Source organism: Carya illinoinensis, chromosome 10, assembly GCF_018687715.1.
Source record: "Carya illinoinensis cultivar Pawnee chromosome 10, C.illinoinensisPawnee_v1, whole genome shotgun sequence".
NCBI lineage: Eukaryota > Viridiplantae > Streptophyta > Magnoliopsida > Fagales > Juglandaceae > Carya > Carya illinoinensis.
Window position 1 is genome coordinate 1266467 of NC_056761.1, and position 23178 is coordinate 1289644.

The following is a 23178-nucleotide window of genomic DNA, read 5'->3' on the forward strand; positions in this document are numbered from 1 at the left end:
GGTAAAAGATTGTAGATTTTCCTATTTTATACGCTCGTTGATTGGGCTGTCGTACCATTCCAAATTGGACCCCTCTCCATCTGAAAAAGAAAACAGGAAAATTGCTCGTCTTTCAGATTTAAGGTTAATTGACACATCTTAATCTCAAATAGGATCACGCACGTGTTGCATAAAGGAATCAAAATATACAAGAAAGAAACCACATAAACATGAGCCACAGCATTCTTCCAGTTCCAGGCAAACGAATGAAATTCAAAGCTAAACTTCCAGACAAATTACGATTTATTGGGGCAATCTCAAATTAGAAGTTTGGACCAGATTGGCTTTTACATTAGCTATCAAAGTGACGGAACAAGAGCTCGACCACGACAGCAGTGGACAGTTGTATGCAAATCTGGAAAGAGAATCAATTTGGGTTTATCAGTACTAGAACACTTCATATCTACAAACATAACCCATGCAAGTGGGCATAGGAGCATTTGCTATTTCGCAGCCTGCAGTTGATCTTCCTCTCAAGGTTTTGCCAACGGCTGGTCCGAACTTCAGGAATTACCATTCTCTAGGTTCCGGAAAAGCTCTGGTAGATGGGCATTGGTCAGCTTTGTCCTCTTAGTGATCTCGTGCTTCTTCTTCTTTGGCTTCTGCTTTGAGGAAATGCCATGAACCTCTGACCGGGCCCTCCTTTGAGCAGTGTTGGTGGCAGGTTTCATCCCGTTCTTCTGTAGATCCCTCTCAATATCTATCATATCACGAGGCAGTTCAATTCCCCGAAACAGCTGTTTGAGATCATCATCCACCTTAAGGGGCACCCTGGGATCATTTGGGTAAGCAATGTCTTCCTGTGAATCGAAGTTTGATAGCAGCCAAATCTGACCCGCAGCTTTCAAAGCCTAAAGGAAGGAAAAAAATTCAACACATTTTTATTGCCTAAAGGAAGAGAAATAGGTATAGTACTAACGTGTAAATAATGTTTCAGGTTATAGGCAACTAGTCCATAACTACCACCATGACATTTTTTTGTTGAAAATTGAAGATGCTTTTGCTTTTAAGATAAATGGAAAACCAATAAAAAAAGGAATTTCCTCAGAGCTGGAAAAAAGAGCAAGCTAGATAGACAATAAAAGAAATTTAAAAATAAATAAATAAATAAACAACTCTCCTTTTTTTAAAAGACAAGCAGAATAAGTGGACATACAAAAACCAAAAGAAAATCAATGAGGAATCGCCTCACTCCCCAAATACACCTCCAAAGCCACACTTCCTGTTTTTGTAAGGAAAATCTATTTGTGAAATTAATCTAATCTAACATTTAAAGATATAAAACATATAGATATTTCAATGGCTTCTTTCAAAAGCAAGAATACTTCGTGATATTCCGGATTGTTGTAGATATGTGTTGAGTCCCACCTTGGGTATGCAACTTTTTTTTTTTTTTTTGACAAGTTACCTTGGGCATGCAACTTTAAGGATATAACGCCAATATAGTAAGCTTTTTCCAGGATGATGGCATACTCTTGAATTGATCTCCAAGGCCATTTATCACCTTTTTTCCTGATAAGTTCTAAGGCTATTTAACACATTAATATAACAGAATTTGCTCCTTTTTTTACTGATGACAATTCAAAAACTATAACCTTTTGCTTCATCATACTTGGCAAAATAGTTCTCAGTTCCACCTTGTTAGCGACTCTGACACTAAAGGGAAGGCACGAAATCACTAATTGATGGGCTTTTCAAATCCCACCATTAAACTGTTACCATCCACCTTTGAACCAAATTAGTGACTTGTACACAGAGAATCAAATCAATATAACTCAAAAGGTTTGTTCAGCAGCTTTCCCTGCAATATGAGACTCTTTCCTTGCAACCTTTCTTTATCAATCAGTTTTTTATAGGCTAGGAATAACCATTCACCTCCCAAGTTCCTCCTCTCCCATGTGTTAGAAGCAAAACTGCCCCTTACAGAAATGGGAGGCTCAAGGCACACCCCTAGGTTAAAAGAAACCCTGGTTTTTCAGAGACTACTATAAACAAAATTCTGTTGGTATTCTCAAAATGTGAATATTAAGAAGTAGAAGTTCATAAAACAAAATGAGACAAACATATTGCATGTACCTGCAAGTCTTCCATCACCGTTGGATATGCATCTTTAAGATCAATGACTGCTATGCCCTCCAGAAATTTCCTTATTAAGTGAAGAAGTTGAGTCTTGTCCTTCAGATCGTGCTTGGACTGCATATGAAATAAGAAAAGTCAAACTGCCATCTACCATGAAAGAGATATAAAGAAAAAATTTACTGCTTGAATGGTAAAGCCAAAAAGGTACAGTTTATAAAAGTCTGCGGGCAACGTAAGTTTATCGGTTTACCTTGTAAGAGAAACGCTTCCCATCATAGTTCACTTTCGGGTTATTCCTCAAACTGTCAAAGACAGCTTTGTTGGCATTCGTGTCAACATGGCAGGCTTCATTTATTTGCTCAGGTGTAAAGGCTTGCCTAGTCTGCAAACATGAACAGGATTAAATTGTTTGTTAATAGCTTTACCTAGTCCTGCAAGGCCACTATGACAGCATAACTCATGTTGACATTTAATGATCTCATAAATCAGAAGGGGGAGGAGGGCTGATGCAGTTGGATTGACAGATGCTGAGATATCTCAACAACTCAGCATCTATCGATCCTCCTCCTGCATCAAGGCGTGACACACCCTATAAGTATTTTAAACTAAACCATAACCACAGATTACCCACAAATATATAGACTTTACAATTACCTTCAATTGGTAGTACGATTGTCTATCAAGTATTATCAGTTTTTCCCATAATATCAAGGCCATACGAACAAGGCTTTAAGGCTGCCCAATTATTTGAGAAAAATGGTACCGTTTGACTTGGGTGGATAATGACACAAACCACCCTCAAAGAGACCAGTGGAGTCACAGATAATAACACAATTCTGAACTAAGCCATCTTGCTTTTTTTCCAAACATGATTTAGCCAGAATTTCTTCAAAAAAGAACCTATGGAGGCGTAATTTCCCCAATTCAGATCACTGGTACACAAAATAATTGTAACATTGCCATAAAGAGAAATACCACTTCTTATCAACAAAAGAAAAAAAAAACAGAGAGATATATCAATAATATTGTAACAATACAATGATAGGCCAGGCCACATATTGGCTAATACTCTAAGTGGACTAGTAAAAATTGAAACTTCTTGGAGCATCAACTCCAAGAACTTCTCCCTCCCATTCACAAACCATCGTCACCCTTTCATAAATGCTGAGTATTGGAGTCTCCTCCAACTCCTCATTGGCCACTAATTCCATTGTAACATGGCTCAAGATTTAGCAAAGCTCAAATCCCACAACTTGCATTTTTTACTATAAAATGAAGTTACACAAATCCAAGTTCGATTAAAAAATATCTAACTTTGAAGAAAAAACAACAAAAAAACTTATACTGTCTTCTTGAGGAAACTCACAGCCTTTCAATCATCATGGCCATGAGAAACACAAATATTGCAATAGGAATAAATATTTGCATCAGGTAACAATACATATGGATATATAAAGGATAGAAAAGTTGGGTTTAAACCTCTAGCAGTAGATCTATAACACGCTTAATCTGAGCTCCTACAGGGGCTTTCCGAATGCTGTTGATATGTTGAAGCCTCTCTGTGTCATTAGAAAATTTGACAGCAGGAGCAGGGGTTCTTGCATTAGCTGACGGTGCTGGAGGTACAAACATGGATTTTTTGTTTGTGGCTTTATTAGATGCTGCAATGCTTGTGAGGGTTGACTGGCATTTCTCTTGCTGCTTCTTGAATTTATCTAATTGTTCTTGCAATGCCATATAAACCTAAAAAAGTTAACTTTTAGTATGTGCTGCTACAACCCACCATTAACATTCAAAACTATGAACTAAAAGAGTAAAAGATTTTATGCGCAATATGGTAAAATTGGCAAGAATTAAAATGCAACTGAGTAAATGGCTTGAATGAAACTAGTGTCATAACAAGGAAAATTTAAGAAAGACTAGACAGTATTGATAATTGAAAGAAACTCAGGAAGAGTATTGGCTCAGGCCCCCGAAAGTCCTCTAATGTCCTCTGGTAGATACAGCAATAAGACTAAGTGCATCTGAGAGAAGTCCCTTCAGGAAATTTTTTACTCGTCTCAAAAGGAACTGCAGCTTTATTTTGGAAAGGAACAGGTGCTAAACCTTCATTAATGAATCAAACAGAAGGAAATTCTGGAAAGCAGTTGATGAACGCTCAATCAAATCCAACAAGATACGAAGATAGTAATTCAATAACACTGTGGCAATGGACACAGGGCACGCCAGTCCCTGTGGAAAGATCCACTCACGATATACTAAAGGGCAATTAGCATCATCCATTCAAATTTCCCAGAATCATTAAATAAAATTATTTATTTTCTATCAAGCAACAATCACCAAATCTAATATACATATCATACAATACCCCCCCCCTTTCCCCCCCAAAAAAAGGAAACAGTTTCAGAAATTTAAAAAAAAAATAAAAATCCTATATATTAAGAATACAAAAACAAACCCAATTAGAATTTTTTTTTAAAAAAAGAGTCCTTCTGTAGATAGTAATTCAACTCCCCCCCCCCCCCCCCCCCCCAAAAAAAAGCTTGGTTCTCTTCCACTCGGCTTTGTCACACAGTGCTTCTCACCGCTCGTCTTCCAAACGCCGCCATTTGGTGCCGCCAACAAGAGTAATAACTGACCTAAAGAAGGGTTTTTTTCTCTCCATTCAGTTTCCGTTTCCCAGCAAGAATCATTTTTTGTGTTTTTGCGTTCCTTGGATCTGCGGTCTTGTGTCTTTTATGTATTTTGGTTGCTGATTTTGAGTATTTTCTCGTTATTAGTTTCTTCTCAGCCACTGTTTGTTTCTGTTTTTGGATACTTATTTGGTTGTTAAGAAAATGTAGGAAAGATCTCAAACCAAATTGTTTGGTTGTTTGGTTTTTTCTTTTCTTTTCTTTTTTTTGATAAGTAAAAATAATATATATATATATATATCAATAGGAGTAACTAAGTACACTGGAAGTATACAAAAAGACACATAGCCCATACTAGAGAGCCCGTGAAACACTACCCAAAAACTCCAAGCCTGAATTAGAATCGAACACACCTCCCCAACCCCCGCCCCTTGTTCCCCATATAACTAATTTTCTACCTGAGAAACCCACTACAAGAATGTCTTCACAATGCCCTCCCTTTAGTCTTCCTTTGATTTGAGCTACCTCCCTTAGCATCGTAGTTGAGGTTGTTGGTTATTTTTGGGAGATGTCATGTTTATTTTCTGTTTTAAGTCATTTATGTTGGTATAGTTTTTATTTGCTATTTTCCTCACCTTACATCCCATCCTACACTAACAAAGAGAGAATTTAACGTTGTAACCATAGTGGTGATAATATTTTATTTGCTGCAATAAGTGGTGGGGTTGCTAAATTGCTATGAGTAGATTATTTCTTTCACACCACCTAAAAATAGACAATGCCCCATTTGTTGTGCCTCTTGTATACACCAATCATGCAAAAATAGACTTAATTTGCCCACCAAAAAGCATTATGTATCTTTGAATTGATTTTTTTTTTTTTTGGGGGGGGGGTTGTGGTTTGCCTGTGAAGAACTTTAATTGAGGCTTTTGTAGTAATTGAATGAAATGAAGGTGGTTGTGCTTGTGCAGACCATAAAATACTTACTTTCAAGATGTATCAGAAAATTTTGAATGTGGGTGACTTCTGAATTGATCAATCTGCATGAAAATTCTTTGGACTGTTTGATGGGCAATAAGCAAATTCTGGACAAGTTCAGATGTGAGGGATCCATGCCATGGGATAAAAAAATGAGAGAGGGAGAGAAAGAGGATAATGAATCCAGATCGTCATGATGAAAAGTTATCAAAACAGGACTGGACCTACTTTGGAATCAAAGCTAATCATCTTTGAATATTTATCTTTAGAGTGTTTGAGAAGAGTGTAGTTGAAGTGAATTTTTCAACTCCAAAGGAGCTGAATGATATTCTAGTTATTTCCAAATCATCAGTTGGACTAGTTGCTGATTTTTTTTTCATACATTTTTTTTGTACACTCTGATTGAGATCTAATTTGAGCCTTTAGTTGAATGTGACATTGTGTACTCCTGCACTTATCAGTTGGTTTGGTTGCTGATATTAATTGTCGTTCTCAAACTTAGTTGAAATAGTGTGATGGTCGAGGACAAAGATAGAAGGTGCTTTCAAACCACACCAACATTTTGGTGATTCCATTTTGAACATATAAACTACAGATGATGATGATTGACTCGATGCCATAAGTGATCTACATGAGAATCATAGGTGATAGTAAAAACAAGCTGAAGACAAAAGTACTGAATCAGCTTGCACACTCCAAAGATGCTATTGGAAATTATTGACGAAATTTCCCAACATGGAGACAGATTATTCATTTACTTTTTCTTCAACTTAGGAGCAGGAGTTCAACAATGAAGCTCATACAGTACTCACACAGACAAGAACACGCTAGGATGAGGGGGAACCAAACCTGGGACATCACAGTTCATTACATTTATCCAGAAGAGCAGTAGATGCCCATTCTTCTATCCAGACCAGAACCAACATAAATAAATAGAATAAGATACCAGACCACAGCATATGGCTGCCACTACCAAATCATGCATCTTGAACAGCATATTTTTTCCAAGTACATCATGTACAGTGGACGGCTTAATTGTGATCAATGAACCAAGACTTGTTTCTAATCTGAAAAATAGACCCAAAGGAAAAGGACGCACATAGCATTTTATATATTTTTCATCGAAAAAATACTGTTTTATTTTTACCATCCAAAAAGAGCAGCAATTCTAATTCTCTACATTGTAGGTGTATACATCCGACCGATATGCAAATAGAATAAAACCATTTCATATCTAGAAGATATCAACGTGACTCTTTGAGAAGACTGTAAACAACAGGAACTTAAGAAAGATTGTATACCCTACTCTAATCTCGATCTAATCCATCCTGAACAGCATGAAAACTCCCAAGTTCAGAATGCCCATATCGTGAAGCTGCAAAAGCATATGATCCCACAACTGCAACAAGGACACCGAGGACCGAAGAAAAGAGCTGGAAGTTTGCAAGCAACTCAACTCAGACCTCGCTATCTTTTGAGTGACAAGAAACCTGGCTAACAACCTAACCCGTTGATATTAGCTATCCAACTACATTATTTCCTTTCTTATTTAATGATATAGAGGAGGAGAAAGCGAAAATCTCCATGAAACACCACAAAACTGTAGAGGCTTCAATTAAGACATCCATAGTCCACCAATTACATTTATCCAGAAGAGCAGTAGATGCCCCAAGAATATGATGTGTATGGAGTCATGAACAAAGTATATCTATAATCTATGATACTTTGTTCCTTTTTCCTCTGGTATACTTTGTTCTATGATAATAATGAGACATATTTAAACGTAACTAGAACTTAAGAGAGTTTGGTGTGCAGTGACTGCTGAGTGTGAACAAGAATATAGCATGCCAAAAAAAAATAAAACCAAATCAGTGTATAACAGCCAAAGTTAACCAAATGACTGTATAACGATTAAACCAAATCAGTGTATAAGAGCAACAAAATTAAACCAAATCGGTATATAACAGCAACCAAATTTAACCAAATACAGCATAAAAATTACCAAATCTGACGGGATCCTTACAAGGCTCGGTGAGAGAGACAGAGAGCACGGTGAGAGAGCCAGAGGGCTCGGTGAGAGAGAGAGGCCACACAAGCGAGGAATCGTTGACAGTGAAAACCAAATCAGTGAAGGGGTGATGGGTATCTCGGGTGAGGGGTGCTGGGGTAAGTGAGATCTCGCTAAGGTGAGGAATAAACCGAGGGGTGCTCGGGTGGGTGGTGACGGCGAAATGACGGGTGCTCGGGCGAGGGGTGACGGCGTTTGGTTGGAAAAAGAAGAAATATTATTACGAACTCCTAGGGTTTCTTCGACAAGGGGCGCGGCGCTGGGCTGAGGGTGACCCAAAAAAGAGGGGGGAGAAGAGTCTGAGGACACGGCTTCGTCTGGGTGAGGGAGAAGAGTCTTCGAAGATAAAGGAGAGTGAGGGGTGGGGGGGTTTCGTCTGGGTGAGGAAGAAGACCCTTCGCAGAGAAGGGAAAGTGAGGAGTGGGGGGTGTCGTCTGGGTGAGGGAGAAGAACGGAGGTCGAGTAGATTAATTGTTAAAAAAAAAGAAAAAAAACTTACGTTTCGTGGGTATCCGGCAGGTCAAATTAGGGGTCAGCTAGCAGAGCCGAAAGCCCGAAACAGGACCGGCGGGATGCTCTAGCTATCAGCGTGAAGCCTTTGAGGTCCTTGTGGATCTCCGACTTCGAGAGTTAAGAGAGACAGATTAGAGAGGAAGTTTGGCTACGTATTTTAAGAAATTTGAGAGCGAGAGAGAGTTTATTTTAAGAATAATTCTAATTAATTACGTTTTCAGATTTAGGCTACATTTCGTTAATAAAATAATTTGTAAAAAAAAAAAAAAGTAAAATAATAATCGAGAGCGTATGAGAGCAGGATGAGATGACTATAGAAGATTTACACCACCCAATCAACTTTGGACACGTATGGGTTTTAACGAATGTAAAATAGGGTTAGTTGTAGGAGACAAATAGACCTCCTTCCCCCTGTGTTTCTCCCCTCCTCACCCGTGAATCATCTTTCACCCCTTTCGTCCCCCTCTCTCGCTCTCTCTAAACAGAGAAGGCACCGGAAGCAGCAAGACCAACAAACTACAATAGCAAGAATTTCTAGTCAGTTTTGATACAATGATGAAATTTAAAGGAATAAAACATAATAATTGAGCTTAAGTGAAAATTCAAGATACCCTTTTAATCTTTATAAAAATAATGACGTGCATTATGAAATTAAAAATAATTTCACAATACATTCTAAAATTAATTTTACAAAATTCAATGATGATGATCAGTTAATATGAAGTAGCAAATCTCAGAGAAGTGAGTATTGATTTTGTAAATATTTAGAAAATTGAAAATATCAAATTAATGAGAAGTTTTTAGATGAATGGATGATTGAGAGACATTACTCTAGACCGATTACTTCACTCACCTTGTCTCAAAAACTAGTTAAAAGTTTAAGATTAACCATAAGAGTATTAAACCACTTACAAAAATTAGGGAGATGGGTTCCAAATCAATTTTTTCCTCTAACCGAAAGGAATGGGTTTAAAATTATGACCTATTAAGTTAGAGAAATCACCGACCAGATAGGTTGAGAGAGAACGAACATTTAGGAGATGAGAGAGAGAGCCTGAAACGAAGAGGAACCCCTATAAATTCTAAGAGCATTCAAGTTCGTTCTCCATAAAATTCTTTATAATTTAGTTAAAAATGAATTTTCTTAAAAAAAATTCCTAAGTTTTATTCATCTTTCAAAAACTTCCTACATCTTATTTCCTATCCTTTTTTTATTCTATTAAAATAATATTTTTCCATTCTTTTTTTATTATTTTTTTCTTTTACTTCTATTACAAATTTAACTACTCAATATTTTTTCTCATGTTTTAAATTATTACTCTTGTGAATATTTTAAACAAAAATTTAAATTATTTTTTGTGGGTATGATAATATTTTTATAATTAATTTTTTATATTTTCATAATTATTTAAATTATTTTTAAAATTATTATTTAAAACTATAATAAATATGAGTACAATAAAAAGTGTAGATGATTAAAAGTAGATAAATATAATAGAAAGTGTAAATGATTATAATAAAATATTAATATTTGGAGACATATAGTATTTTCTCAAATATAAAAAATTACTATATATTTCACAAACTTTTTTTCAAAATAGAAATCTGAATATAGAGATAATTTTATGCATATCTCTAAAATTTTTATCAAATTATAGAAAAAATACCGTATACGGTGCGGGTTGGGAATACTCTAAAAAGAGCAGAGACGGACTAAAGCATTCCAAGAATGAGGGAGAAAAAAGAGGGATAATATTCTAAACTCGCATCTAGAGTAAATAACGTGAATTTCTCAAGTGTCATTTTTCTATTGAATAGTGTAAATTACCACTCTACACCGGTTTGAAGCTTTTTTTCATAATAATAATCAAATAATAAAAAGTAATAATAATAAAATACTAAATAGTATTATGAAATATATATTGGGCTACATTAGTCATGGGCTTTGAGTTTATTAGTCGAAGCCACAGGCCCACAAATGAGTTCATGGGCTTTGAGGCAATGTATAGAGTCACATTCAATTAAGCGTACAAACAAATATTGATCCAGAAGTGTTGATTGAGTAAATTATATGAAAAATTATATATGAAAGCCTTTCACTACATACGTCTTCCTACTCACTATATGCGTGTTTAAATCATGTAGAGGTTAAGGTATGCGTTGTAAGGCTTTTGTATAGCATTTCTCAATGCTAGATTACTCTGATACCCACACAACTTAGTTGACAATTATGTTCAAGATGGTGGTAATTATGTTTAAAAATACTTTTAATTTAAAATATAGTTATGTAAAATATTGTAAAAAGTGTAATGTCTTTATCATTTTCCTTTTTAAAAAGGTGTATACGGACTCAAATGCACTTAAATCTACACAAATCATTTTTCACCAATCGATATATATATATATATTATATAAGTGGTTATGCTACAGTGATTTTTCTTATTTTTTGTTAACTTTTTCTTCTTTTCTCCCATTAAATCCGTTAACTATTTTCAGCAGCTATGTGTTTGTTACATGTCATCTGAAGTTACAAACTTAGGTAGAACTGGCAATGGAGATCATCAAAATAAATAGAACAAACTAACGTATCAGAATTCTTTAAAACTCATGCAAGCACCAATATGATTAGAGCAATTAATGGAGTTTGGCGAAAACCAAACGATGAAGCTGAAGTAAATCTAGAACAAGCAACCTATGATGGGAAGCTTTCTTACTTATCAAACAAAAAAATGACAGGAAGCTTTCTTGAAAACCCGATTATAGGGCCAACAAGTAAATCGCTAGTACAAGATTAAGAGACGGAAAATTGATTTTCTATTGCAAATTGAAAACTTCGAGAATTTGAAATTTAATGAGGGAAAAATAAATAAAACAAAATGGAATGAAAAATATCCTAGACTCATAAGTCAAATCAAACTTGATGAAACAATATCAACATTCAATAACCCACACACAGACATGCAATAAAAGAAAAAAGGCAAGGAAAGAAACCCATTAATCATAAATCTAGATATCCAATTTTGAAATTTTCGTAAAACGTTTAGAAGTCCATAACCTTATGGATCTATGATCCACATGAAAGATTGTCTAGATTATAATTACCCAAGAAATATCCAATTAGATGAGTATCATTATCAGAAAGACACCCATGACACTTGATTTTCCAGAAGATGGAGATGAGAGAATCAAAGAAGAGTGAGATGAGGGAATCAGAGAAAATGCACATAATAGAGGGAGAGAAGAGTGTGGAAGAGTTACCGTTTGGCCTGGCCTAGAAGAAGTCAGGAGAATCCAACTAGTTCACGCAAGAGAAGAGGGTTGAACGAGGGAGAGACGATGGCGATGTTGCTGAAAAGAGGCGGCGATGTAAGGGCTCGAGCACGAAGGAAGAAGAAGAAGAAGGAAGAAAAAAAGGAAAATATGAGAAAAAAAAAATAGAAGAGAGAAAGGGAAGTAAAGTGCGTGTGGTGTAGCAAGGGGGGAGAGGGAAAACGATGAAGACCTAAGGACTTTGCCAAAACGACCCCATTTTCTGCCTTAGGTGTTGGGCTCCCCACACTCACACAGTTGGCCCCTCACACAGTTGGCCCCTCGACCTAACATAATAAAACACACACAAAGCCATTAATAGACGGCCCAGTCTAAAAAAAGAACTCATAAGAATAATTAGTAAAATAATTATTTAAAAGACAAAGAAAGCAAGGATATCACATCTAATTATTTCTTCATCTATTTTAATAATTTGCAGGCCAATAATAAATCTAATAGTTAAGGTTTGGTTCGATAATATAAAAAATATCCATCCTTAAATAATTTTAGAAAGTTAAATTAGGATCAAGCGGATTAGTTGTCAACAAAAAATCATTTCTTGAGTTACAATCGATGACAAGAAGGCGCGTTGCCCCCACTACTAGTATATAATATACAGTCATTCAAATGGGTCAATTCACAACTCTGGGTCATGATGCGGCTAGCATTCGAGAACGTTTGCAAGTGAAACTGTGAAATGCCAGCCCTTCTTGCGAGTTTTGTTGAGAGCGTTGGCAATGGTCTAATTGTTGTGGAGTTTAAAATTTGATTAAAAGTTGAAGTTATGGTTAAAGTTAAAATTAATGGAGATATTAATCTATATTAAATTATTTATCTTAAAATAAAAATAATAATATAATATTATATATGTTAATAATAATTTTTTAAAATTTTTTTATATTTTACAAATGCATTTCATATATTAATTAATAATTTAATTTTTATTTAAAATTATTATTTCTCAACTATTTTTTTTCTCAACCTAATTATCTAATAAATACATTTGAAAATATTTTTAGAATAAAATATTGCTTTGGATATAAATAGTGGCTTATCGAATTTAGAGAGATAGATAAAATTACTGCAGATGGAATTTTGACCACTCTAGTGCAGACCACATTTATTCAAGTTAGCCAAAATTTGACTAAATGCCAGTGCTCTCAGTGAGTGAGTATCCCGGTCGTGGCTTTATTCTCCTAATATCTCAAAAAAATCTATTTGCAAATTTATTTATTAGCATATTAAACACATTATCCATATAAAAGCAATCCACATTGACTAGTATAAAGAAAGTGTTCTTGCTGAGTGAATCGTATATAGATATGGAATTTCTTTTTATTAGTGTAATGAATCCCACTAGAAATAATGTGTTTAGTGTTTACACGTTGTTGAGTTTTATTTCTATTTGTAAAAGTTGTTCTGCAACCTTCTAACCTTGCATCCATTCCAAATTGCTTCTTAAAAGATCTCTCAGAAAACGCATTGGTCTGGACTGGAGTCTTGACCGCTAGGAAGGGAAATATTCCGAGTCACTGTAATACTCAGAGATCCATGTTTTAATGATATTCACTTCTTGTTTCCTCACATCTTTGAGCCATTCTGTATCTTCTTTACTTGAGAACCTCAGGTCCACATGATGAGCCCCTGTTTCCATTTGTTTTTTCAAAGCCAACAAGGAAAAATGTCATGAGTACGCGTGAGTGCTAAATCCTACATCAGATCATGCTATGTCTGAACCAGTGGAATTAAGTATGTGAGAGTTTTAGGATTCACCTTCATTTGCAACAATAGCAACTATGCTTTTGGATATATTCTTCAACACCCTGGAAAACAAAATGTGAATAGAATTAAAGTAAGATATATAAACAATAAATATCATATGAAAAAAATATCTATTTATCGTACCCTCCACCGCTCCAAGGATCCCTTAAGCCATTGAAGAAGATAATGTTGCTCCCAAACCTTTTCAAAGCCCTGTAGATATCCTGCTCAGCATAACACCAAAGGGCAGACAAGTGTTTCAAATCTGGAACATATCAGTGATGCTATAAATGTGTTTAAATGAAGAGAAGTATTTTAGTCATAAAGAGATATTATAAAAGTAAATTAATAAACTGACATGACTTTATATGATACGTTATATCTATTTTACAATAAAAATTCATTTATAATCTAACATACTACATCAAAACATTTATCTCTTATACGAATATAACCCCACCTTGCCACCAAACTCGGTAGTAATCCAATTGGGTCTAGGCTCGATGTCGAACATATATTTGCAGGAAGAAGCTCGATCTTCGTAATGCCACTCTGAAGCTGGGAATATGCTCTCCTCAGTGTTTCCACCTGTTGGCATTATCATCTCTGTACACGCCTGCACATAATCTGTTATTATTATCATCATAACTATCGTTCTGTAATTTCTTTGTCCCACCTTAAGCTGCATAACTCTTCATATGACACAAAGCATAGGACAAAGCATGCAGTGGGCAATGTCTTCAACAGAAGACTAGCCTAGACATGTGCTTATCTATGGCTTTTCTTCCTCTTATCTTTACCTACCATGTGCGTGAGATTGAGTAAGATGTATGGACTTTAGAATATGAAAAATGGAAATTACTTAAATTCTGCAGTAAAATAATTGTCATATAAAACAGTATGATATGAATAATATCAACTTTAACATTCCAAGAAAGAAAGGGTAAACAACTTTCCTTGGCAATCACACATCCTCTTAAGTTGCGTTGGATACCAAAACTTCTGTCGGGGGGCCATGAAAGAACTTATTATTGAAACTTGCGGGAAAAGGAATTTCCACGCTATGCACGGCTTTGGGCTCCAGCGTTCAAAGAGATAATGGTGATTACTAATTATTAACAATTCAAAGACTCAACTTTTGCATGTGATATTGCACATGCTTAGATTCTCCACCTGCTCTCTTTATCGATGAAGATTTTTTATTCATACTTATGGATGTGTTTTACATCGTTCATAGAATATCTACTTTACAATATTTACTATTTTTTTTCCTTTTTCTTTTTTTGGAATTCTCTGATTCACGGGATTGCATGGGTTTTGATGGTTGTTACTCGCATTCATAGGTTGTTAGCCGCATTCATAGGTTGTTAGCGTAAAATGATACCAAAATCTTTGAGCAGATAGGAAGTAAGGTAGGGTTTCAACATTGCTCGGATTCAAGATCTCTCTTATGATATTACATGAAATCATTAATTATTTTAAATATTTACACTGATAGGAAAATATAAATTTAATTATTTATATTATATTTTGAATAGATACTTTAACCTGATAGGCATACGTTTGACTTTCTACAGAATTTTAGGATATGTAAATTTAGCCATTTTTTTTTTAAATTAAATATAAAAAATATATTTTTATAATAATAAATTACATTAATTTTAAAAAATTAAAAACAAACTTAGGACATCTTCGCAATCTATTATGAATGTGGAGTTGATCACAAGGAATATCCGTACCTGCCAGCCCCATCCACTGAGGCCATGGGGATCAGAATTATCGTCAATTTGGAAGCACGTGGCAGATCCACTGGAGTTATAGTAGATGTTAGCTGCACCATACAACTTTGCGAACGTATCATTTCCAGTCGATGGATCATCAATCGCCTTGCACATCTGCACAACCATAAAAGCCAAAGTCAATAATAAAGAATTCACTATTTTAATCTATCATGATTTAAGGAATTTTATAAATTTATTAATTAAATAAAAACTGATTTAAAATGTAATACAGTATAATCCAAAAATAATCATACCTGTTTCACTGGATAGGCTGGCAAGGGGTTCAAGAAATTCGAAGGAGTTGGATAATCGGTCATGGCCGTGTAAGTTAATGCGGTGTGAAGCCAACTCTCTAGGAAAGATACATCAGCATTTCTATAAAAAGGACAAAAAATAAAATTAAAAATTAAAAATGAAGATAAAATTAATCTTATTATTAAGCTAAACACATCCTTACTTGCATATTCTAAATGATTTACGGAGAACGTCGAGACCCCCTTGTTGATTTGCCGTATCCTCAATTTGTTGCCATGAACCTTTGATCACTTTGTAACAGCTCTCACTCTCGCTCTAATTAAGTTTTCACATGGAAATAGAAAATTGCTCCAATATCAAATCATATATTATATATCTTTATTATTCATAATAAATTAATTGTTCCCTTTAATAAGGCGGATGCATGCGAATTTATTCAAAAATCTTTGTGGTTATAACACTTCCCTTTATACAAGGTCAATCTCGCTTAAAGAGAGAGAGAGTGATTATATATATGTATATAATAATTTTACTTATCATTCTCACACATTATATATTATATTTATTTTATTATTATTTTTATAATAAATATGTAATATATAGATGATAAATAGAATAACTTAATTAATTTAATAATAATAATTATATAAAATGATAAGTAACATTTCTAGGATATATATGTACGAAAATGCTATTTTTACCCTGAAGTCATGACTGATGATGTTATTGAAGCTGTAAGGGGATGTCACGTTCAAAAAATGGAGAATAGGCGAAGAAGAGGCCAAGGCTCCAATGGTAATATGCGGGTACTTCAGTCTAAACCATGCTGCAAGCACTGCAAAAACCAACAAACCAATTAAATTATCACAAATCCCAAAACCAGAAATTAAAAAATATTGGGACAAAACTACAAAAAGTTTTTATTTTGGTAGGTAGGACCGGGGGAAAACCAAAACAAATCAGAAGGATGGATGATTGGATTGGCATACTTCCTCCATAGGAACCTCCGAACACGATCACAGGAGACTCAGTCGCTGTCAAATTTCTCTTTAGATCAGTGATCAAAGTGGCATAATCTGCAAGAGCCTGCGTCGAGCTCAGATATCCAAGTGTACTTGCATTTGTATAAGCAATATCTTTGTTGCCACCAAATGGCATGGATTTTCCATAGAACCTATGCTGCAATTCATCAATAATATGCAAGGCACTCTTCATATATCCATCTATCTATCTCGAAGGGTTATTGCTGAATCTGATTTCTTACCAACAGCATAGAAGAGAATGATCACAGCTTGCATAAATAGCAGCAACCAATTTCGATTGTAATTAATGAAATGTTTCGATGATTTTTAAGCATATATCCAGTTTAGATCACAATTACCTCTATGAAAACAAGAAGGGCTTTAAAATCGGGTGCCGTTTCGAACATGAAACCTGTGTTTTGAGCGAACCATTCTATATCTCCTTCATTTCCCGTGTAGACGAAAATTGGAGCATTCTTGTGAGCACCACCCCAGAAGGAGTCGTTGATCAGATACCTTTGTTGAAAGGTATGATAGCTTTGAGGATTGAAATTGAAGTGGTCAAGTATTTGCGTGAAGTACACTGTTTCGTAAAGCTGGTTTTTGGTTGCAAGCTGCGAGAGTTGCTCCGGCCGAATGAGTGAAGAAGGGAAGGCAGGACCAATTTTGGCAATTGAGACGGAACAAGACAACAGAGTGAAGAAAAAAAACCAGAGAAATGCAAATCCAATTGCCATTTTCCCTTGTCTTTACGACTTGATCTGTGTTCTGCAGAGAAACCAGAGATAGAAATTGGGAGAGAGTTATGAATAGTCCATTCGTAAAGAGGAAGGATAGTGGGGGGAGGAACACTTCAAAAGTCCACAGAAACACCCATGGGAAGAGTCGTGGATGAGGAACGAGTTTGGAGGTTGCGATGTTGACTGAATTGTGGATAACTTGCTCACTGAACTTTAGGTGGAACTGCGTATGAAAAACGACCCCCAAAAATAATGGAAGAAGGTAGGCCAGCTCCTGCCTGTTAAGACAGAAAATCATTGCTCAAGCACCACCACTACGCACACAAGAAAGGACCTATCATCCGTTGCATAGTGCTCTGCCTTGTCCTCACAATGCTCTGCCTCCGTACTTATCCAAGAATGAAATTCATCTCTAATGGAATCAAGACGTGGCTAAATCTCATTGAGACACCTGGCTGCTTTTAGTCTATAAATACTTGAACACTGTAGTGATTTAGTGTGTATCATTCGAGACAAAGAATATACATGGAATACATGAGACAAGTCTCTTAAGACTTTTATCGAACACCTGCTATGGTTGCTAGTATCATTGTTTAATATGGTATCTAGAGCCGGTTAAAGGCCAACGCCTTCAGTCCTCCAAGTGCTCTCTGTTTTCTTTTTTTTTTTTTTTTATCTTCTCTCAGTTCTTGACCACCCTCTATGGTGTCTCCAGAACTCAACACAGACACTCCTAACTCAAGTGTCTCGAACACCAACTCTCCTAACACTGCCATAGTCACGGCAGCCAATCACTCCATCACTATCAAACTTTCCGGTGATAACTATCCACTTTGGAAAGCTCAGATAGTACCTCTCTTGGTAGGACATCAACTTGAAACCTACGTTGATGGAACCTTCCCCCCTCCTCCCGCAACCATTAATGGTGCTGTGAACCCTGAGTATCGACACTGGGTACTACAAGACCAGTTAATCGTCTCGGCACTCACCAGCTCCCTCTCTCCGATGGTCCTTTCCCAGGTTCTTCAGTGCTGAACTTCTCATGAAATATGGTTGGCACTTGAGAATATTTATGCTGCCCAATCATCGGCTCATATTCTTCAAACTCATTTTTCACTAGCTACCTTGAAGAAGGGTGCTGAATCAATCACCGACTACTATCACAAAGCTCAATCCCTCTCGGCTTCTCTTAGTGCTGCTGGCGAACCTCTTTCTCAAGCACAATTCATAGTTTACCTTCTGGCCGGATTAGGGACTGAGTATGAATCAGTCATCTCCTCAATCACCACTCGCCCCGAGCCTCTCACTGCTCACCAGATCTTCGGTTACCTTCTAAACCATGAAGCTCGGCTAGTCCATCAAAATCAATCCCTACTCTCCCTTAATCCCATCTCTGCAAACGCTACTTTCCGAGCTTCTGGTAATCCACAACGAGGCCGCAACTCCTTTTCCCGTGGAGGAAGACGTGGACGAGGCCGTGGGCCCCCTTCGGCCCAGTCTAACCAACCCGGTCTTTTTCCCCGTCCAGAATCTACCAAACTCGTATGTCATATATGTCACAAAGTGGGCCATACTGCTGTTACATGTTATCATCGCCTGAATCAGTCTTACCAAGCCCCACCTCCCTCCTCTCTTACAGCTAATTTCACCTCTCTATCATCTTCCGAATCATCGTCCAATTATTGGTTTCCTGATACAGCTGCTACAAATCATTTCACATCAAATTTTGCTAACCTCAATTTAGACTCTATGCCTTATCAGGGCCCTGAACAAGTTAGCATTGGAGATGGCACGACCCTTCCTATTCAACACACTGGCTCCGCACACTTCACCACTTCTTCTGGCAAATATCTTCTTACTCAACTTTTGCATGTTCCTTCTATTACAAAAAATTTGCTTTCTGTTCGTCAATTTTGTGCTGATAATTCTGTATATTTTGAGTTTCACTCCACTTGTTTCTTTGTGAAGGATTCACAAACCAAGGAGGTGCTGCTTCAAGGACCAGTTAAGAATGGGCTCTATGTCCTTCCTATGCCCAACCCAGTTCCTTCATCCACTCCATGTGCTTTCCTTGGTGAACGTACTTCCACTCAACACTGGCATGCCCGTCTTGGTCATCCATCTTCCCGGATCACAGATTTCACTCTTCGGCATTTTCAGCTTCCCGTAGCAAATAAGACACCTGTATCCGTCTGTTCAGCGTGTTCACAAGCTAAAGCTCATGCTTTACCACACTTGTCATCTCCTTCAAGGTCTCATAAACCTTTTGAACTCCTTTTTTTAGACGTTTGGAGACCTGCACCTATGCTCTCCTCAGATGGTTGTCGTTTTTATTTTTCAATTGTTGATGACTTTTCTAAATTTATTTGGTTATTTCCTCTTCAAGCAAAGTCTAATGTTTCCAATACCTTTTCCACCAATATCATAGCGGTACAATCCGATTACGGTGGTGAATTTCGGCCTCTTACTCAAATTCTCACCACAAATGGGATATCTCATCGTCTTACGTGCCCCTACTCACATGCCCAAAATGGCACGGTTGAAAGGCGTCACAGACATATAGTAGAAACTGGGCTCTCATTACTTGCTTATGCCTCAGTATCACATAAATACTAGTCTGAAGCTTTTCAGACTTCTGTGTATTTAATAAATTGTATGCCCACACAAATTCTTTGTAATAAATCACCTTTTGAAATTTTATTTAACAAAATTCCGGATTACAAATCCTTACGTATTTTTGGCGTGGCCTGTTGGCCCAATCTTCGACCTTTCAACCGTCATAAGATAGAGTTCCGTTCACAACTTTGTGTCTTCATGGGCTATAGCCCCGATCATAAAGGATATCGGTGTCTTCATTTGCCTACGGGTCGCATGTATATATCCCGGGATGTTATTTTTGATGAAACCCACCTTCCCTTTCTTTCTCAAGCAAATCCGGACTCTCCTAAAATTCCACTGCCCGATCAGGCCCAACCCACTCCTTTAAAGCTGCCACACACTCTGCCCGTGTCCAGCCCTTTAGCTCCACATCGCAGCCCATCTTCAAGTCTGCCATCTGGTTCCACTCACTCACCCATAAGCTCTCGGCCCATTTCCTTTGAACAGCCCATACCAGACACAAGCCTAGCCCGCTCCCCCACCCCTTCATCTGACCCGACCCATCGCATACATCATAATCCTCTTCCTTCAGATACTTCTAACCCTAACACGCAGCCGCCAGCCTCATCCTCTTCCCAACTTCCAAACCCTAACCCGTCAGCCCCTCCATCGATCGATCCCTCTTCATCAATCGGAACCCCTCTTCCTCATCACCCTATGCTCACTAGATCTAAGACTCAATCCAATCGCCCCCTCATCCGCACCGACGGCACCATTCAGTGGCCACTTAAACCGTCCCTCTCCCTCACCGCATCCTCCATTGCCATACCAGAAGAACCCTCAAATTTCACTGAAGCCTCTCGGTTTCCAGAATGGAGAGCAGCAATGAATGTTGAGTTTGCTGCTCTTCTCCAAAACCGGACATGGGATCTTGTCCCATTCTCCCCTTCTTTCAATATTTTAGGCTCAAAATGGGTTCTCAAATCCAAGAGACGAGCTGATGGCACCCTTGAACGCCGCAAGGCTCGCCTTGTGGCCAAGGGATTTCACCAACAGCCCGGTTTGGATTATGGTGAAACTTTTAGCCCGGTTGTAAAACCGGTCACCATTCGTCTAATTGTTTCTCTTGCAGTTACTCACAAATGGCATCTACACCAACTGGACATACAGAACGCATTCTTACATGAAGACCTTGAAGATGACGTATATATGCAGCAACCTCCGGGGTTTGTCAATCCGGATCTTCCTCAACATGTCTGTAAGTTGAAAAAGTCGATCTATGGCTTGAAACAAGCCCCTCGAGCTTGGTTTTCCAAGCTCACAGATCGACTACTTCATTTCGGTTTCATTGGCTCCAAGTCTGATAGCTCTCTATTTATTTTTAGAAATAACTCAGATTGTGTTTATGTGCTGATATATGTTGATGATATTTTTGTTACGGGTTCAAATCCAGCTTTAATAACTTAGTTTGTTAATGCTCTGCGTATTCACTTCCCTGTAAAAGACCTTGGATCCTACATTACTTTCTCGATATAGAAGTGTTGAATACAGATTCTGGCATTTTTCTTTCCCAAAATAAATATGTGTCTGATCTTCTCTTCAAAACAAATATGCACCAATCCAAATCTGCGTCAACTCCAATTTCAGCCTCTGAAAAATTAACTAGCTTAGATGGCCCTGCCTTTGAGGATCCCCACATGTATAGGAGCATTGTAGGAAGTTTGCAATATCTGACCTTCACTCGGCCAGATATTGCCTTTGCTGTTAATAAAGTGTGTCAATTCATGCATTATCCACGATTGCCTCACTGGCAAGCAGTCAAACGCATTCTTCGATATCTCAACTCCACTAAACATCTGGGTCTTTACTTCTACATAAATTCACCAATTAAACTGTGTGCCTTCTCTGATGCTGATTGGGCCGGGTGCCCTGATGACCGGAAGTCTACTGGAGGTTTCTGTATCTATTTTGGGTCTCATTTGATCTCTTGGGGGTCTAAGAAACAGCCCACTATAGCTCGGTCTTCCACTGAAGCTGAGTATAAAGCTGCGGCTAATGCTACTTGTGAAGTCCTATGGCTTCAATCTCTATTACAAGAACTTGGAATTTTTTTGGTAGAAGCACCTACACTATGGTGTGACAATCTAGGGGCTACTTATCTCTCTGTAAATCCTGTGTTACATGCTCGCACCAAGCATGTTGAACTCGACTTCCACTTTGTCCGTGAGAGGGTGGCTGCAAAAACATTCCAAGTCTCATTCATTTCAAGTAAAGATCAACTTGCTGACATTTTTACTAAACCATTGTCTTCAGCTCGGTTTTCACAACTACGATCAAGCCTCACTCTCACTCCAGTGCCGCTTGAATCGCGGGGGGATGTTAAGACAGAAAATCATTGCTCAAGCACCACCACTACGCACACAAGAAAGGACCTGTCATCCGTTGCATAGTGCTCTGCCTTGTCCTCACAATGCTCTGCCTCCGTACTTATCCAAGAATGAAATTCATCTCCAATGGAATCAAGACGTGGCTAAATCTCATTGAGACACCTGGCTGCTTTTAGTCTATAAATACTTGAACACTGTAGTGATTTAGTGTGTATCATTCGAGACAAAGAATATACATGGAATACATGAGACAAGTCTCTTAAGACTTTTATCGAACACCTGTTATGGTTGCTAGTATCATTGCTTAATACTGCCGACTGCCTCTCTTAAAGTGGGTACGTTATCAAATGGTCCTGAGTGCCTTGTTCCTTTTGTTGATTTCACAAGAGCATGTAACCTGAAAACTTAAATCATTTTATTATCTTATCATCTCTAAGTTAATAAACGTAATTAATTAGCGCAATTTTTTTTTTGAAATAATTAATTAGGTCATTTGATCAATGTATATAGCCATAGAGAGCAGAGACAGAATGTAACATACAATATTTTTATGCATTATTTCTAAGTTGAATCTATATTATAATGAATTTTGCTACACATAAACTCACACACCACTCACTATTTTTTTTAATTTTTTTAAGTTTATTCTTTTTAAACTAATTAAAATTTTCAACTTATTATTTACATAATAGACGTTTGGTAAAAGAAAAAAAAATATAATGTGTTATGTGTGCGTTTATATTTAAAATTTTTCATATTATGATTTAGGGCATGAGGTTAGATCCCAATTCAATTACAGCGCATCTTAAAAAATTATATTTATTTTAACGTCGATCATATATAGGAATTTTCATTCACATATAAAAAGAAAGTATATGAATATATATCTATTATAAATATTTTATGTATAATTATTTTTATGTATTTTTTTATATATTTTATTAATATAATTAATTATATATTAAAAATAATAGAAAAACTGTACCAAACATTTCTTTTATCTAAAAATTTTCTT

The 23178-nt window shown here is 36.8% G+C and overlaps 2 protein-coding genes across 5 annotated transcripts; both read right to left on the reverse strand.

Moving 5' to 3' along the window:
* Window positions 1-246: 246 nt before the first annotated feature.
* LOC122279039 (transcription initiation factor IIE subunit beta-like) lies at window positions 247-11782 on the reverse strand. 4 transcript variants are annotated; one of them, XM_043089321.1, is made up of 5 exons: window positions 11569-11782; window positions 3598-3861; window positions 2369-2500; window positions 2116-2232; window positions 247-890 (listed from the first exon to the last, which is right to left on the reverse strand). In XM_043089321.1, the coding sequence occupies exons 2-5, from the start codon at window positions 3853-3855 to the stop codon at window positions 543-545; spliced, it is 855 nt and encodes a 284-aa protein (XP_042945255.1). In that variant the 5' UTR covers window positions 3856-3861; window positions 11569-11782; the 3' UTR covers window positions 247-542. The 4 variants fall into 4 exon arrangements, with proteins under 4 accessions (XP_042945255.1, XP_042945252.1, XP_042945254.1 ...); XM_043089318.1 differs by lacking the exon at window positions 11569-11782 and adding an exon at window positions 8297-8691; XM_043089320.1 differs by lacking the exon at window positions 11569-11782 and adding an exon at window positions 7753-8281.
* Window positions 11783-12936: 1154 nt separating this feature from the next.
* On the reverse strand, window positions 12937-17471 carry LOC122278059 (lysosomal Pro-X carboxypeptidase-like). The gene is made up of 10 exons (XM_043088132.1): window positions 16798-17471; window positions 16406-16595; window positions 16118-16251; window positions 15619-15731; window positions 15416-15536; window positions 15120-15275; window positions 13841-13996; window positions 13525-13604; window positions 13393-13442; window positions 12937-13263 (listed from the first exon to the last, which is right to left on the reverse strand). The coding sequence occupies exons 1-10, from the start codon at window positions 17173-17175 to the stop codon at window positions 13127-13129; spliced, it is 1515 nt and encodes a 504-aa protein (XP_042944066.1). The 5' UTR covers window positions 17176-17471; the 3' UTR covers window positions 12937-13126.
* Window positions 17472-23178: the final 5707 nt, after the last annotated feature.

Bases quoted from the DNA above. Each gene is read 5' to 3' on its own strand.
- LOC122279039 (XM_043089321.1), bottom strand. From the start codon at position 3,855: ATGGCATTGCAAGAACAATTAGATAAATTCAAGAAGCAGCAAGAGAAA. The intron at 2,233-2,368 runs GTAAACCGATAA...TTTCATATGCAG, and splicing joins GGAAGCGTTTCTCTTACAAG to TCCAAGCACGATCTGAAGGA. The intron at 891-2,115 runs GTACATGCAATA...TCCTTCCTTTAG, and splicing joins CGGTGATGGAAGACTTGCAG to GCTTTGAAAGCTGCGGGTCA.
- LOC122278059 (XM_043088132.1), bottom strand. From the start codon at position 17,175: ATGGCAATTGGATTTGCATTTCTCTGGTTTTTTTTCTTCACTCTGTTG. The intron at 16,252-16,405 runs GTATGCCAATCC...TGGTTTTTGCAG, and splicing joins CGGAGGTTCCTATGGAGGAA to TGCTTGCAGCATGGTTTAGA. The intron at 15,732-16,117 runs GTAAAAATAGCA...AAACTTAATTAG, and splicing joins TCATCAGTCATGACTTCAGG to AGCGAGAGTGAGAGCTGTTA.